The 19,008-nt window shown below is 36.8% G+C and overlaps 1 protein-coding gene across 1 annotated transcript in view; it reads right to left on the bottom strand.

The window, feature by feature from the left end:
• MAD1L1 (mitotic arrest deficient 1 like 1) overlaps positions 1-19,008 on the bottom strand; it is a 1,632,937-nt gene that overhangs the window by 347,388 nt on the left and 1,266,541 nt on the right. Inside the window, exon 17 of the mRNA XM_053695314.1 lies at positions 13,817-14,007. Within this exon, the coding sequence (XP_053551289.1) occupies positions 13,817-14,007 (191 nt within the window). The remainder of the gene's footprint in view (positions 1-13,816; positions 14,008-19,008) is intronic.

The raw sequence follows: 19,008 nt of genomic DNA, 5'->3' as shown, positions 1-19,008 counted from the left end.
GGGGTTAAGTACAAAGTAACCAATGCAAAGAAATGCCATACTGTAACTAATTAGAACATTTAATTGTACCATTAAAGGGAAAGTCTAGTCAAAATTAAACTTTAAAGGGACAGTAAACACCAGTATTTTTGTTGTTTAAAAAGGTAGATAATCCCTTTATTACCCATTCCCCAATTTTGCATAACCAACACAGTTATAATAATACACTTTTTACCTCTGTAATTACCTTGTATCTATGGCTCTGCAAACTGCCCCCTTATTTCAGTTCTTTTGACAGACTTGAATTTTCAGCCAATCAGTGCTTGCTCCTAGGAGCTTCACGTGCCTGAGCTCAATGTTATCTATATGAAACACACAAACTAATGCCCTCTAGTGGTGAGAAACTGTCAAAATGCTTTCAGATTAGAGGTGGTCTTTAAGGTCTAAGAAATTAGCATATATACCTCCTAGATTTAGCTTTCAACTAAGAACACCAAGAGAACAAAGCAAAATTGGTAATAAAAGTAAATTGGAAAGTTGTTTAAAATTACATGCCCTATTTAAATCATGAAAGTTGACTGTCCCTTTAATGATTCAGATAGGGCATGCAATTTTAAAAAACTTTCCAATTTACTTTACTCATAAAATTTGCTTTGCTCTCTCTGAATTCTTAGTTGAAAGCTAACCCTAGGTAGGCTCATATCCTAATTTGTAAGTATTTAAAGGCCGCCTCTTATCTAAATGCATTTGCGGTTTTCCACAGCTAGAGGGTGTTAGTTCACGTGTGCCATATAGATAACATTGTGTTCATGCCCATGGAGTTACTTATGAGAGGGCACTAATTGGCTAAAATGCAAGCCTGTCAAAAGAACTGAAATAAGGGGGCAGTCTGCAGAAGCTTAGATACAGGGTAATCACAGAGGTAGGAAGTGTATTAAAATAACAGTGTTGGTTATGCAAAACAGGGGAATGGGTAATAAAGGGATTATCTTTTTAAACAATAAAAATCCGGAGTAGATTGTCCCTTTAAATAAAGATTAACATGATAGGATGGGACACTGTAGAAGAAAAAAATAAATAAATCTTAAAATGTATCACATTGTTACAATTGCAAGTCTTGAAATGTATAAGCCTAAGTAGCAGACAGAGCTGCAGGAAGCAGTGTAAATGGAAATGGGATATTTTATGTATAGATGCAAACTCTTACAGTCTGCATTACTGGAGCTCACCCCTCTATTAAAGAGAAAGCCTCATACATTGATAATGCAGGGTACTGCGCTGGGCATTAGCATGCATCAGCGAACACTTTCCACTTTACAATTTCTTCAAAATGTTTTACAACTTTTTATAATATAATTAGAATGAATAATGTATATATGTTTTTTTTAACTAAATTGAATGAGGACTCATAAATTGCGGAACATAAATCAGCTTGATTAAATAAACATCTCGCATGAACCTTTAGCGAGACAACCTAGCAACCTCTCAACAAAAACCCCCAAAAACGAATTGCACAACTCAAACACAATATTTGGCTGATACAACAGTGTGTTAAACTATATCACAGCTGGCAAAATATATTATATTTCGTTGGAGCCATACAACACGAATGCAATACTTTTGCAGGTATATATTCACAATTTTATAAATACATTTTCTTTTGAAATTCACAATTGTGTTTCCTTGGTGTTTGGCATGCCGCGCCACTCATGTCTGATATGGTTTTGAGTCGCACTCAGATAAATAGGAGTCTGCCTGTTCTAAGATCACACTAGATGAGCAAAATGTTGTCTTTTGTAATTCATTGTACAAACAAATAAAGTTATCATGTGTCCTGCATTTGTTTTGTTGCAGCACTGGATATATTTTACCAAAAGTGCAAGTCAAAGTTTTGCATGACACGTTTGCCGCTGTAATATCAAACTGCTTTGCCAAAGCATATCTCCCAACATTTTGTTGCAGGAACTCATAACAATTGACTGTACTAAAGGAGACTAGGTAAAATACTCAAAAGGTCTTTAAAGGAGTGTATCCTAGTGTGACTAGATTTTAAAAATCAAATAAAATTAAGATATTGAAAAAACAATGTTTACACACTAGCACAAAAACAAAATGTATGCTTGCATAATAAAATTAATTTATTTCCTGATAGTGAGAGTCCACGAGCTATCACATGTGGGAATATTCCCCTCCTGACCACTAGGAGGAGGCAAGAGACACCCAAAAACACAAGAACTAATCAGAGTAGCAGAAAATCATAGTCAACTAATAGGAGGGGCCAGACAAATATCGCTAATTTTTTATGCACTATTGGTCAGAGGCATAGAGATAGAAAAGTGTAATAGCCAATAGGAATGGCCAGTGTAGCAGAGCTAATCTGAAAGTGGCAGAAAAATACCATTCATTTGATGTGCTATTGGTTAAACCTGAGCCTCAGAGGCAGTGTGGCAGATAAAGTCATATTATATATATTACACACCACAAGACTAAATAAAAAAGAAAAGTGACATTTTGTTTCCCTTTACAGTTTGTGTAAATAATGGAACCAGTCAAGGAAAAAAGGTAAAGTCTAGCTGCCTTAGTATTATTCCAAACTGTTATAGTTACAAAACAAAGTAACAAACTAACAGTTTCATTTTTTTTAAACTTGATTTTTTATGTTTATTGTATATCAACAATTATGCACTGCTTTGAAAAAGGTCTGCATCCACTGCATATACAATATCCATAAAAAAATATACAAAGACCCTTTTAAATGCTAGCTTAGCTACATGTGTGTGGGCGATCAAATATATCTAATACATATTTTTACATGTTTGTGGTACCTATAATATGCTCATTGCTTTGTAGAAATAGATGTTACTTTTGTTTATGAATACAATTTGTTATTTATATATTCATCAATTTCCAGGCAGTAAAAAGAAGCAATATGTATGAACGCTGGATATGTATTTTTTTTATCAGGAAGCAAGACTGCTTGCTTTCTTTATTAGACAAATTCTCTCTTTGCTTGTAAAGGGCAGATATCAACGTTTTACAACCTTCACTCGCTTCTCGGGGTGTGATGTACAAAAGAAAACACATAAAAGCTCTAGATAGTGATTCTGAATTTTGACGACATTTTCAGTGAATCAAACTCTGCTTCAACAAATCGAAAGTTATTTGGAGAAGATATAAAGGCAGTATCTCAAAGAACTAAATTCAATGATTTAGTGCGCTAGGCACTCTTTAAAGGCATTAAGAAGTAGCAGGTGTATTCAGCGGAGAACTGCAATTCTCTACATAACAAGGTTTATATTTAAAAACTTATAAATGAAATAACAACTGAATGTAGTTTTGAACTTAAAGGGATACTAAACCCAAAATGTTTCTTTCATGATTCAGATAGAGCATACAATTTTAAACAACTTTTTGATGTACTATTAACAATTTTTCTTCGTTCTCTTGCTATCTTTATTTGAAAAGACAAGAATGTAAGCTTACGAGTCAGCCTATTTTTGGTTCAGCATCTGGGTTCTGCTTGCTGATTGGTGGATAAATGTAGCCACAATTCAGCAAGCGCTATCCAGGGTGCTGAACCAAAAATGGGCCGGTGTTCTGTCAGAAGAGCAAACTTATTAGACTAGCCAACTTATGCGTTTCAAAGTTTTTCAAAGTTTCTTGTGCATGTAATGGGATTCACTTTTTCCACATACCGCTACTATTGTTTGCTTCATTTAAGACATAAATGGTGTATAGCAAGCTAATCAGGGTTTGTGATGGGATGCATCTGATGGGTACAAGTGCCCAACAATCTAATGGCTATGTGGTTACAGCGCGCGGCCGCATGCGCTCTGAACTATCCAAGAATCTGATGGGTTGTGATGTTCAGGCTTTGGAATGTGACAACGCTGAGAAGCGCATGCGTGGTATGTATTTCTTATCAGACAGCTGACGGAACATCACTTCCGTTCGCTAGTCTGATAAGTTCGATCTTCTAACATTACACCGTCTCCTTAGCTTAGATTCCTGCTTTTCCAAATAAAGATAGCAAGAGAATGAAGAAAAAATGATAATATGAGTAAAATAGAAAGTTGTTTAAAACTGCATGCTCTATCTGAATCATGAAAGAAAAAAATGGGTTAAAGGCACAGTCAACAAAAAGAAAGATAATCCCTTTATTACCCATTCCTCAGTTTTGCATAACCAACCCTGGTATAGAAATACACTTTTTACCTTTGTGATTACCTTGCATCTATTCCAACCGAAAAAGAGAGATTGAAGCAGCGAAATATATATAAAACGTAACATACTAAACAAATGTTAAAATTCCATGGAGGGACAGGAATCAAGTACAAAAACAGGAATAAACAGTACTTCTTCCCTTTTCGGTTGGAGTTTGTTATGCCTACTGAAGCAGTTACACCTTCACAGTGACAGCCATTTGTTTGGCCTTATCGGAACCTTGGATATTGGTGTCGGATACTTGTGTTGCCTGTGAGTCACGCCCCCAAGTGACCTGTACAGAGTTATGAGGTGAGAGTGGTTTTCACACTGTGAGCGGAGTGAACCGGGATAGCACACTGGTGCGGAGTTTCCATCAAGACCACCCGTTTTGTGGAAGGAGTGAGCCAGTTCAGCTGGTACTGGGACACATTGACTCAGGAACGCCGGATCGGGCAGAGATCGCTGCCATAGGCCTATAATTCCTTCAGCGGAGACAGCTTGCGGAGATAACTTGCCTGCCTACTGTGAGATCCGGACTGCTCAGGTATCTGACACCCACACCTACATAGTAGGATTTTTTACAGACAGTTTCGTATACTTAGACTGTTTGTCGAGTAATCACTATTTTAAGCCTTTTTCACGCCCGGCACTTTATTTGGTTATTACCTTGTATCTATGCCTCGGCAAATTGCCCCCTTTCAGTTCTTTTGACAGACTTGCATTTTAGCCAATCAGTGCTCACTCCAGGGTAACTTCACATGCGTGAGCACAATGTTATCTAAATGAAACACATGAACTAATGCCCTCTAGTGGTTAAAATGCATTCAGATTACAGGCAGTCTTCAAGGTCTAAGAAATTAGCATATGAACCTCCTAGGTTTAGCTTTTAACTAAGAATACCAAGAGAACAAAGCAAAACTGGTGATAAAAGTAAATTGAAAAGTTGCTTAAAATTACATTCCCTATTTAAATCATGAAAGTTTTTTTGGGATTTGACTGTCATTTTAAGTATCCCTTTAACTTGTCATTAAATCTAAACTATTCTTTTTATATTTGTAGGAACAAAAGCTATGCAAGATTAATAATAACTAAACCTTTTATATAACCCCTGCATGATTTTACATACAAAAATACAATACATTACGTTAGACTTGACAGATACAGTAAGAACCAAAAATCTTATTTGGCTTTTCAATTCTTATCAAAATTTATGGGCTGACATCAGTATAGTCTCACGGCTATCCTTTATACCAATCATTTATGTCGACAAACTAGTCCATGTATCAACTGCTCTTTGTAAAGTATTTTGCAAATTTCTCCACATTCAAATATTGCTATTTTTCTGAGAACAGATTTCCTCTTGAAAGTTATATAAAATGACATTTTGTCTAAACTGAAACGGACAAGAACAGAAGCATTCAACTTATATTATAAAAAAATGCTTCTAGCAAAAGTTATCAGTATTTCAGTAATAGCTATAACTTTTAATGTGCATAGTACATAACAGATGACATATGTAACACATACCACCAGTCAGATAAATTCATGGCCAACTTCCCAACACACAGGGGCCACAGATCAATAATTTAGAAGTCTTAAGAGCTGCTTTTACATTTACGGCTATTGAAAAGACAGTCTACTCCAGAATTTTTATTGTGTAAATAGATAGATAATCCCATTATTATGAATTCCCCAGTTTTGCATAACCAACACAGTTATATTAATATACTAACGGTCTTTGTATATAACCCGGGTTATGAAATGTAACAGCAAACAGTCCATAGATCAATCAGCTGGTTCACGGTTAAATCCTTGGTGGGATATACCTCACCCTGTATAGAAATAGCTGCCTTAAACGTCAACGAGTTTCACCCTATTATGGGTTTTTTCAAGATCTTGAAAAAGATGATTAATCTATGGACTGTTTGCTGTTACATTTCATAACCCAGGTTATATACAAAAATCGTCAGATCAACTAATAGCGAAATCCACTATTCACCACTTGCGTGCTATACAACACTAAGAGCAAGTATGAATCAACAAAAATATGGCTTATAATTGCGCTGGACTTTAAAGTATCAAACCGCTCCTAATAAACACAGCTTCCTCTATGCTGTGTTACAAATAAATAATTAGTATAAAAGTGTATATTAGGAGGGCGCTGAACAAAGTTTAATACACTTATATTCAATAATAAAAAATATATTTATTTATGCTCTAGTAACAATGTGCGTTTTTGACAGCCTAATAAGACCTGGGACGTCTCCCTATGGTCTAGATTACGATTAAGAAATATTTGTAAAACAAAGATTAAAACATACACCTATTCGTATGTGATTATAAGTAATTATATTACCACTTCACAATAATTCCTAAAAACAATCCCAAATTACATCCTTTTGGAACCATGCACTTGTTATAATTGTACCAGACTTCGTGAGTCTAAATAAATCTTTGATACCACCTTGATATATCTAAAATGTAACAGCTTAACGCAGCTTGTAAACAAATACCGGAGTACACCGGTTACTGGGTAGCAATTGTTAAGTATAAGTAGATACCAGATTGTCCCGGTTACTGTGTAGCATTTATAGAATCAATAAGTTCCCATAGACCTCCGTTCTATGTGTAATTATTTGTGGTGTGCTACCAAATACCTTACTTTAGTGACGCTTCTGTCACAGTAAGGGCTCGATTTATCAAGCCCCTACAGCGGCAAGTTCTCACAAGCTGTGATTTATCAAGCAGCGGTCACCAGACCGCTGCTTCCCTAAGCTCTTCGCCACCTCTAAGGTGGCGAAATTCAATCTCCTTGGTCGAGTCCGATCGAGGAGATTGACAGCTCCTGCCCGCGCGTGATTGGCTGTGCGCGGGCAGGGGGCGGGATTGCACGCGAGTGCAAAATTGCGCTCGTGTGCAATGTTAATTACCTGCGGGTAATTTCGCCCCGCCACAGGCGAGCTGAGGCGTACAGGGGCGCGTATACATGCCCCTGTATGCCTCAGCTTTAATAAATCTAGCCCTAAGTCCTTTGGAGGGGATGTCAGCGTCCTGTGTGTTTCTGTACCGGACAGGTTAGCTTGCTTGCCCTCCTTGCAGAGTTATGAAGTATCAGCTTGCTCTCACGTGATCATGTGGTTACGTCACAAGTTGTAACGGTTTTTTGAACGTGGCCGGATTCGTCGCTAATACAGGAACGCTGGTGACTTAAAAGGTGATAGTGTAACTTGCACTTAGTGATATATAGCACGCAAGTTAGGGATAGTAGATTCCGCTTGTCAGTAGGATCATGTTTGTGGGCCAATATAAACTACCGCTCATATACTAGCAAGATTTGTGTCTTATGTTATATTTAAAAAATTGGAAATCATTGTGTCCTAGACCTAAGAGAGACGTCCCAGGCCTTCTTATTCCAAGAATAATATATTTATATATATAATTTTATTTTTTATTTTTCGAATAAATTATCTTGTAGACCGATGAACTACATCTCCCATAAAGCTCTTTCAGTCATAATGCTGGCAATGCATCATGGGAGATGTAGTCCATAACATCTGGAAGGCCGATAGTTGCCCACCCCTGATTTAAGTAAAGCTTTGGTTAACAGTTATTTATTTTTGGTGAGCAAATATCCATAAGGGGGTTCAAAATATTATATATTCTATGCAGGAAAGGATTAATTATGCCTTTAATCTGACATTTTACATAATGAAAATTTCCAAATTGCGAGATTATCCAGGTAGAAATTCTGGTTATGACTTCTAATATTTAACATCACTATTTTGTCATCTGGATAAAAAAGAAGCCCGACATAACCTCAATAAATAAGCATTATTGTTAAAAATAAGCTGGAACAAACGTGAAGCGAAAAACCCCCATAAAAATATTTATGCCTAGACCAAAAAAGTGTAATTTCTATCAATATAATTTTAGTATTGGCATAAGACAAGATGGTTGGACGGATCTGTTTTATAGCTAAAAGCCATTGTTCTTGGTTCATTAACATCTTCACAAACAGAATTTTATTTCCAGTGCATTTGAGAAATGTAGATCAGTAGCTGAAATATTAGAAATATAATACAAACATTCCAGATTTTCTTGTGATGTCACAGTTTTAGGGACACGATTCCCAATTTTTTTCTTTTATGATTATCTAATTTGTTTTGTTTGCATTGTGATATCCTTTGTTAAAAGGATACCTAGGTAGATCCAAGAGCTGCTGATTGGTGGCTGCAAATATATGCCTCATCTTATTGGCTCACCTGGTGCATTGCTAGCTCCCAGTAGTACACTGCTGCTTCTTCAACAAAGGACACCAAAATAATGAAGCAAGTTATATAATAGAAGTAAATTGAAAAGTTGTTTAAAATTATATTCTCTATGTGAATCGTGAAAGAAAAATGTGGGGTTTCATATCCCTTTAACAACCGCTGCAAAGGTGGTTAATAAAAAAAAAGTTAATGAAACACACCTAGGTGCAACGCCATACAGTTCCTGGGGCAAAATAGCTTGTAAGCCAACCAAGAGTAGCATATTTGTGTATGTACCTATCACAGCCATATCCCACTGGAGTGTATTAAATAGTTTTCAAATATTTCCTTTAGCTTTATTTTGTAATAAAAATAGCTGCTGTTGCCTTTTAAAAACAACACCTGTAGTGAAAATTATAAATACTGCAGTATTCTCTACAGAAACGCTATGTTAATCAGAGGCAGCAGCCCAGTAGTGGGTGGGAAAAGACAGATACTAAAAACTTTATTTTCAATTGCTCTCTAGGTATTGTATTTTGTTTATTAAAACAGAGATAACGCTGCCTTTGTGTAGAGAATTAAGAATGTCTGATCTTCTTGCAAGCTTAGCCCCTTTTAAATAGGCTGTGGTTTCACTTGAAACAAATTAAAGAAACAGTCCAGTCCAAAAACAAACTTTCATGTTTCAAACAGAGCATGTAATTTTAAACAACTTTACAATTTACTTTTATCAGCAATTTTGCTTTGTTCTCTTGGTATTATTAGTTGAAAGCTAAACCTAGGAAGGCTCATATGATCATTTCTAAGCCCTTGAAGGCCGCCTCTTATCACATGCTTTTTTATTTGCTTTTCACAACAGGGGAGAGCTAGTTCATGTAAACCATATAGATAACATTGTGATTAAGCCCGTGGATTGTGACAGACACTGCACTAATTGGCTAAAATGAGTCAATTGATACTAAATAAAAAGTCATGTGATCAGGGGGCTGTCAGAAGATGCTCAGATACAAGTTAATCACAGAGGTAAAAAGTATATTAATATAAGCGTGTTGGTTATCTTTTAAAACAACAACAATTCTGGTGTTGACTGTCCCTTTAAGGGAAAAACAATTTAACAGTACAGTATTCCTTTAACCATGTGTTTATCTTTTCTGAAGGGGTTACACACAAGTAAAAATAAAGATCTTGTTTAAAATGCTCTAAGAAAAAAGAGAGCATTTTATTTCCCCACTCTTATGACCATTATAAAGCCCCCATAAAAGAATACTCTTGATCAGCCCCCTCCTAAGAGGAGGATGGAACCAGCTGTGAGCAAGTGCTGCCTGCCTTACAGGCACGTCTAATGTATTGATGTTAAGACTACAGACTAGCCGAACATGGATCTGTAGGTTGTTTCACCCCATGGATCACAGAACTCCACAGAGAGGAAGCTTTCTGTTGTGTTTTACCAATTCATAGTTTCAAGATCTTCTGTAGTACTATGACATCTACACTACACTTGAGAGGGTCAAATACCATGCTGTGATAAAACAGACTAAAGTGGTAAAGTGCTTGTCTATGGTCTGTGAAGCTGTATGTTCTACTACTAAGTGATCTTTCAAGCTGTTTAGCATGCACAACTCATGTTAAAATGTGTTCAACATTTGCAATTCCTTTTTATTGTAAAATTCCCCACTGCAACATTTACAGATGTTTCTTTTGCAAATAAAAATCACAGTATACAGGTGGAAATAAATATTTCCCAGAGTGCAATGCAGCAAAATGCGATAATTAACCCTAACCTACACCTTTTTGCACTAAAAAAATCTAATTTAAACAACTATTGAAGGTAGACAACATTTGTTAAATGTATCTTGTTTTAAAAATGATAGTTTCCATACTTTTCAAAGAGATAATAATCAGTCTAGTTAAAATTACAAAATGGAAACGCATTATTTTTGGAGATATTAAAGTTTTTGTGTGTGAGACATTTATTTTATATATAAAAAAAGTGGAAACGCAAATAAAAACCTGACCCATTGTGGGGATTACCTACATTTCTTACTTTTGTGTATAAATATATAAAAAAAAGTAAGAATTACATAAATAGAAAACAGAAAATAAATGAAAAATATTGAACAAAAAAAAGTGCAACGGTTTTCATTTATTACTTACATATTTGCAGCCAAATTATATTAAACTATAAACTATGTTGTATACAAATTTTTTACACTTGCAACCACAGTGTGAAGGGCAGAGATTTGAAGCGAACCAACATCATGGTTCTTCAGAGATTTCCGCATACAATATTCTAACAGTGACAATAGCATTTGCAAACATTTTTGGTTGGCTGTGTATTTTAAAGTAACACAAGTGTATAGCATTTGCTGCTAAATAATGTTTGAATCCCTCCAATTATAACAGATGCACATTTATACATTTTCCAATCTAGCAATTTTATCTTCTGGCTTCTAGCAATGGTGTGTGAGTAAATGCAGGTTTTTAATCCTCCAGATTCATTAGAAATTTTCAAGCATTTAAGTTGCACTTTCCTGCTTTTGTGAAGCTGGGTGATGTATAATTTGTTTCATTGATGAGAGTTCTCTGATTATGCTAAACCTAATGGCATGGGTGAAGGGAACTGGGTGGGGCAGCACATTCCCCCAGGAAATCATGTGGGGGGACAGATAATGCAGAAATCCCTCCCAGTTAAATGAGGCAGGAGGATTGCTAAACACCCATGGCTGCCCCCCTACTAACCCCCACCATCTGCAGCTTGCTGCTGCCATCTACGCCTAAAATGTACCCAGGTTTTTCCCTACGCATTTCGTTCTTTGCCAAAAGAACTTCCTCAGGAGGTGTTATGCATTTTTCTGTAAGTATTTTTATGTATGCTTAAGTTTATGTGCAAATTAAGGGGGCTATAAGGAAAATCAGATTCCTCAATAGCATACATCTTATATACAGTTGTATGCAAAAGTTTAGGTACCTCTGACAATTTTCATTTATAAATAATTGGGTGTTTGAATCAGCAATTTCATTTTGATCTATCAAATAACTTAAAGACACAGTAATATTTCAGTAGTGAAATGAGATTTATTGGATTAACAGAAAATGTGCAATATGCATACAAACGAAATTATACAGGTGCATAAATTTTGGCACCCCAACAGAAATATTGCATCAATATTTAGTAGAGCCTCCTTTAGCAGAAATAACAGCCTCTAGACGCTTCCTATAGCCTGTAATGAGTGTCTGGATTCTGGATGAAGGTATTTTGGACCATTCCTCCTTGCAAAACATCTCCAGTTCAGTTAGGTTTGATAGTTGCCGAGCATGGACAGCCCGCTTCAAATCACCCAACAGATTTTCAATGATATTCAGGTCTGGGGACTGGGATGGCCATTCCAGAATATTGTACTGGTTCCTCTGCATAAATGCCAGATGAGCAGTGTTTTGGGTCATTGTCTTGTTGAAATATCCAGCCCCGGCTTACATTCAACTTTGTGACTGATTCCTCAACATTATTCTTAAGTATCTGCTGATATTGAGTGGAATCCATGCGACCCTCAATTTTAACAAGATTCCCAGTACCGGCACTGGCCACACAGCCCCACAGCAAGATGGAACATCCACCAAATTTTATTGTGGGTGGCAAGTGTTTGTCTTGGAATGCTGTGTTCTTTTGCCGCCATGCATAACGCCCCTTGTTATGACCAAATAACTCAATCTTTGTTTCATCAGTCCACAGCACCTTCTTCCAAAATGAAGCTGTCTTGTCCAAATGTGCGTTTGCATACCTCAAGCGACTCTGTTTGTGGCATGTGTGCAGAAAAGGCTTCTTCCGCATCACTTTCCCATACAGTTTCTCCTTGTGCAAAGTGTGCTTAATTGTTGAATGATGCACAGTGACACCATCTGCAGCAAGATGATGTTGTAGGTCTTTGGAGGTGGTCTGTGGGCTGTTTTTGACCGTTCTCACCATCCTTTGCCTTTCCGATATTTTACTTGGCCTGCCACTTCTGGCCTTAACAAGAACTGTGCCTGTGGTCTTCCATTTCCTCACTATGTTCCTCACAGTGGACACTGATAGCTTAAATCTCTGCAATAGCTTTTTGTAACCTTCCCCTAAACCATAATGTTGAACAATCTTTGTTTTCAGGTCATTTGAGAGTTGTTTTGAGGCCCCCATGTTGCCACTCTTCAGAGGAGAGTCAAAGCGAACAACAACTTGCAATTGGCCACCTTAAATACCTTTTCTCCTGATTGGATGCACCTGTCTATGAAGTTCAAGGCTTAATGAGCTCACCAAACCAATTGTGTGCTCCAATTAATCAGTGCTAGGTAGTTACAGGTATTCAAATCAACAAAATGACAAGGGTGCCCAAATTTATGCACCTGCCTAATTTCGTTTGGATGCATATTGCACGTTTTCTGTTAATCCAATAAACCTCATTTCACTACTGAAATATTACTGTGTCCTTCAGTTATTTGATAGATCAAAATGAAATTGCTGATCCAAACACCCAATTATATATATATGAAAATCATGAAAATTGTCAGGGGTGCTTAAACTTTTGCATACAACTGTATTGTCATAAGTAACACCAAATACATTATTTTTAAAGCTTTGAAATGAAGACTTTAAATGCTAAACAGCATTATAAACAGTATCAAATAATCACACAACACAGAATATAATTAATCTAAGTTAAATGAGCAAAAACATTTGCTAAACTGCATTATAAACCTTATGAAATAATCACACAACATAGACTTTACTTGCATTTTTCTGCAAACAGTTCCTTTTATGCATTCCAATCTGGACTGATTTAGAGAAAGGAAGATCTTGTTCCTATAAAAACTGCTCGATAGCTCATGTCTAGCTAGCTACACTGATTCATTTCAGCCTGCTTGTGTGTATCTTTGCTGCAACACAAGCAGACAGCTCCACCTACTGGCTATTTTAATCAATGCACTGCTTTCTCAATGCTTTTCAATAGCAGTCACATGACTAAAAAAAAAGGTTGTTATTCTGAAACAGCGCAAATTGAACCGGGGTAAACCGAGGGCCACTTGTGTATATATGTATGTATATATATATATATATATATATATATATATATATATATATATATATATATATATATATATATATATATATATATATATATATATATATTTTGCTACCCCCAGAATTTTTTGGGTTCCTATGCCCATGCCTAGTGTCCATTTTAAACCTTCTGTCGATACAAAAGTGAAAATGATGTATTAAAACATGATCGTCCCTGATTTTATTTAAAAAAGGGGAAAAAAATGAAAATTCATTTTGAATTATCTTTATATTAAAGTATTCCAGCTTGCTGGTTTGCACTTGCTTGCAATAAATATATGGGGCATACCTTGAAGAGCAGGCTGTCGTCCTTGTGCTCTGCATACATAGAGGTAAGGCGGTACTGGTTCTCTGTAGTTATATCAATGCGATATCCAGTTAGCATGTAACAAGCCGTACGAAACTCATGGATTTTTGTCTGGAAGACTTCTCGAAGGCGCTGGTTTTTCAGTTCTGCACTTTCTACCTGTTTCTTCAGCTCTGTGGAGAAAAATCAATAAAAACATCAATAAATAGAAAAGTAAACTTTTTTGCAAACTCACTAGCTAGATATGCAACTGTAATTATGCTGGGGGCAAATACAGCGTATTAATTGATTGGTTGCCAATCAGCTATCTGTGGCAAGTTACCACAATACTTTAAATAATTGTTACTGGATGGAGAGAAGAGGAAAGTGAGGGGACATACACAAAAAAAAGAGCCAATCAGGGCAGAGGATGACAAGTTCCGCACAAGAAACAAGTGAAGATACAGACTGAAAGGGTGGAGTGAAAACGCCTGGACAAAACATGAGTGTGCGACAGGCCTCGGTACATATAGGAGAGAAGCAAGATAACGGGAATAAGGTCCTAATTTGTAAAACGTCAGAACGTGGGACAGGACAGAGTATGGCATTCTAGGCATAATTTTCAAGTTTAATCTTTATTAACTACAAATACATGTCACACATGCTGGTAAAAATTAATCTGGGTTGCAACTAAACAGAAATTTCATTCACAATGCAGATAGAACATACAATTTAAACAACTTTCAAATTTACTTTTATAATCAAATAGGCTTCATTATCTTGTTATCCGTTGCCGAAGGAACAACATTGCACTACTGGCAGCTAGCTGTACGCATCTAGTTAGCCAATCACAACAGACAAATGTGTGCAGGCACTAATCACCAGCTAGCTCCCACTAGTGTAGGATATGTGTGTATTCTTTTTTCAACAATGGATACCAAGTGAACAAAGCACATTGGAAAATAGAAGTGATTTTAAGAGTCTAAAAAATTACAGGCTCTGATTTTTGCAAGTTTAATTTTGACTTTCCTATCTCTTTAACAGATCTAAAGGAAAGCACTGGATCCTCGAAGGAAGGAGAGAGCCAAGCTAGCGGAGGAGCACGTGAAGGTGTCAAGTTACTGGTTACAGGGCATTTCATACAAAATACATCATATATAAAGCACTACAAACTTTAAAAAAAAATTAGCAAAATTTGTATTGTTTAGCAACGTAAGGAAACCCTGCAGAACATTTTTATTGTATCTAATTTACTGTGGCCAATAAGGGAAAGATATTAATGATGTCCTGCACCACTCAACAATGTGTAGTCTTGCACTGAATGAGTCCTTAATCATGCATGATCCACTACAGCTTCACAAGGAGTAGTAATACAATAGACTTTTTATAAACTTGCCTCACATTATTCCCACTTGAGATTTACTATTGCTAACATGACTGTATTCCTTTTTTTGATCACATCAATACTTTGTTAAAGTGACATAATAAATTGTTGTGTACATTCTGTATCTAAATGGTTAATAGGGGTGTGTTTAACACCAACCAATAGCCATTAAGTTTGTATCCTTTTTAAGTAGGCACTTACCTTTGTCTAATCAGATTTATGAGTACGGCACCAGCCGAAACGCGTAAAACTGGACTTCTTATTGTGTGAACCGTGTTATTATTTAACTTGGATTAATAAAGCTGTTTTTTTATTCGAATTTGGATATTGGGACCGCTTGTTCTCTTTTTTCATTAGTAATACAACTAATATTGTTATAGTTTGTTTAGAGAACTGACAAGCAAAATAACTAATGAAAATACAGTAGAAACTTTGATTATATTTAATTAACATTATATGAGTACACTGGTGACAAAAATGTGTCTTATTAGACAGTAACATTGAAAAAACAATTCTGCTTAATGAATGTAAAATATAACGAATGTGTGCAACAGGATAAAAGCTATACTTGAGGAGACTTAAAAATAAAGAAAACAATGATATAATATCTTATACATTTTGCAGAGTTAAAGAGATCACAATAAATGCTGAAATAGCCTTCCTTAAAAGGACATGAAATTCAAAATTAAACGGTCATGGATAAGACAAAGCGGCCTATTTAACAAAGGTCTGTCGGACCTGATCCGACAGTGCGGATCAGGTCCGGCAGACCTCGCTGAATGTGGAGAGCAATACGCTCTCCGTATTCAGCATTGCACCAGCAGCTCTTGGGAGCTGCTGGTGCAACGCCGCCCCCTGCAGATTCGCAGCCAATTGGCCACCAGCAGGGGGTTGTCAATCAACCCGATAGTACTCGATCGGGTTGAATTGTGGCAATGTCTTTCCGCCTTCTCAGAGCAGGCGGACAGGTTATGGAGCAGCGGTCTTTAGACCGCTGCTCCATAACTTGCATTTCTGGTGAGTCTGAAAACTCGCCAGAAACACGGGCCCTCAAGCTCCATTCGGAGCTTGATAAATGGGCCTCATTGCATGCAATTTTATTTTTGTTGAAATCGTTTTTTTCTTAGATTTTAAATAGTTTTACAATAACATGAGATAATACATTACAATGTTGTGCAAACACAGAATTCAATAAAGAGATAAATCTCTGTGTCCTTAATTAAAGTATCTTATTTCTGCGCTAGCACTGGATGTCCAAACTTGGGCATCATGTGAAGATGATTACAATACAGTCTCAATAGGAATGAATCATATGCTAAGCCATACAAAAATATCAAACTACAACACTATTTCATCATTAGCCCTTACTTTTCACTCATAGAATGGGGTCCGGCTCTGTCCCTCCCTTCGTGGTATTGGTGACCCTTCATCCCCTAGCCTCAAAATACATAATCCAGGGTTCCCATACGTTTAACAACTGTTCTTTCTTGTTAATTAATTCAGCAGTTAAACTCTTCATTTGCTAATAATAAGCGTTTTTTTGTTAAACTATATTATAATAAGGGACTTCAGTTTTCCAGTACCGAGCAATACACACTTGAACTACAGTACATATAATTGATAATAATTTCTTATGCCTAGGTAGGAGTCCCTTTACTGGGACATGAAGTAAGTCATGTTCAGGGAGAAGGTCAATTGCTCTTTCAAATATGGCGTTCAAAAGTCTTGATGTCTGCATCTAAAGACGTTACCGATCACCACAAAGGTATTGTGAATAGAACCCCTAATGAAGAGATATCACCCATTTGTGTCGCTTATCACTTCTTCTTCTTCTTTAAAGTTCAAAGATGTGTGGAGTAATATGGAAACTCGCAATGTTTTTTAGTTGCAGTTGTATGGTATTGAATAGGGTAGGTTTTATGCCAGTACTTGGGGGTGCAAGTTTTAGTAAAGTGGGCTTCCTGCAATAGTACAATGTGTGCTTTAAGAGCTTTATGGGTAGATTTATTATAGGTCGAGCAGACATGATTTGCTTTAGCGAATCATGTCCGCTCGACCTCGCTAAATGCCGACAGCATATCCTGTCGGCATTTAATATTGCACAAGCATTTCTGGTGAAATGCTTGTGAAATGCCGTCCACTGCACATTTGCGGCCAATCGGATGCTGCTAGCAGGGGGTGTCAATCATCCCGATTGTATCGTATCGGGATGATTGAAGTCCACCACCTAAAAGGTGGCGGACGAGTTAAGGAGCTGCGGTTGTACCTTCTGTTGACGGAAACATTGCACTGGGAAAGCAACATCCACTGCTTATTAAATCTCCCCCTTATAGTCTGGGTTTTTTTTTCCATTATGAGAAAGTATTTTAATTGCCATGGTGGATGATAGATAGTATTATGCTTAATAACACCAACAGTGTGAAAGTGAGAAGCTGTCAGCTTCTTAGTAGGGAAGGGAAGAATGAGCCGGACCCACAGAGGCTATAAACGGACACATCCAATTAAGAGATCTAAAAGATACTGTGAATACAACGTCATCAAACATAACTCAATAAACACATGAATTAAACATAAGTAGAACAGAGAAAACATAAGTATATTTTTAATCTAAACATTAGTATCTATATATAAAAATATCAATGTTTGATTTAGCATCAATCAGTCAAGTTGACACGTTGTCAAACTATATCTATGGTACATTGGATTGAAATAACTAGTGAGAAAAGAAAAAATAATAAGAAAAAAGGGGGGGGGGGGAGAGAAAGAGGGGAGAGAGAAAAAAAGGTATTAAATAAGTAGATGGGTGAACATGTGTAGTGGAAGCACTCCTTTAACATTTTTTAAATGCTACGACAAAGTCTGGAGCTTACTACTGTGAGTTCTGAAGACAAATTATACAGAACAGAAGCCAGCAGTAGACTGGAAAAGCGCGTCTGCTTCTGACACTGTGGGGCTTGGTTAGGAGTCTGAAAATCAGCACAATGTTATTAAAAAATCAGCAAAACTAAACATTGTTACAAAAACACTCCCAGTTGGGCTATATAAATGGATCATCGTCTACAGCACATTTGTGCAAAGAAAAAAATGGCGTATAATGGCCATTTAAGCGTTCTACTGTATTCAGAGTTCTGAAATCAATAAGGCCTAGTTGGAACTACCTAATAGAGGGGTAAGAACATTGCCAAACTGTCCGGCGTATAGTTTAAGAAACTACAGTTTCATCTGTAGAACGATGATACGAACAGTCGGGGCTTTTTGATCGTTGCCTTGCTTTCTTATGTTTGCCATTTTGCCAACTGGAGTCTAGGTGCAGTATATACGCTTTTGTTAAGGTTTAGACAATGCAGGGGGGGTCAGGGGGCTCTGTGGGAATGTGTAACATAGCTAGCAGTGTGTGGACAGAGCATGCAATTTTAAGAGAGTTTTCCACTTCAAACTTCAAATAATCAAATTTACTTTGTACTCTTGGTATCGTTTGTTGGAAAGCATACCTAGGTAGGCTCAGGAGCTAGTTGGTGATTGATGGCTACAGACAAAAGCCTCTTGTTATTGGCTCACAGACAAATTAATCTAGGTAAGGAAAAAGCAAGCGGCCGCTTCCAACTCCCCTGCCGGACCGGACTGAGACTCAGAATGATGACGTCACGGACGCCGCCGTGATACTGGCCGTAGTATTGGCAAAGTTTGGAAAATGGTACAAGCGGTGACTAGGTGCAATGCTCAAAGTAGGCAATGAATCAGTTGCCCCGGTTCATGAAATAAAAGTCAAAAGAGCAGCACTAACATCAAATTAAAAAAAAACTCTTTATTT

This window comes from Bombina bombina, chromosome 11 (assembly GCF_027579735.1).
Source record: "Bombina bombina isolate aBomBom1 chromosome 11, aBomBom1.pri, whole genome shotgun sequence".
In the NCBI taxonomy this organism is placed as follows: Eukaryota; Metazoa; Chordata; class Amphibia; order Anura; family Bombinatoridae; genus Bombina; species Bombina bombina.
Note: the sequence above shows the minus strand (reverse complement) of the source record. Positions and strands in the feature narration are given on the sequence as shown.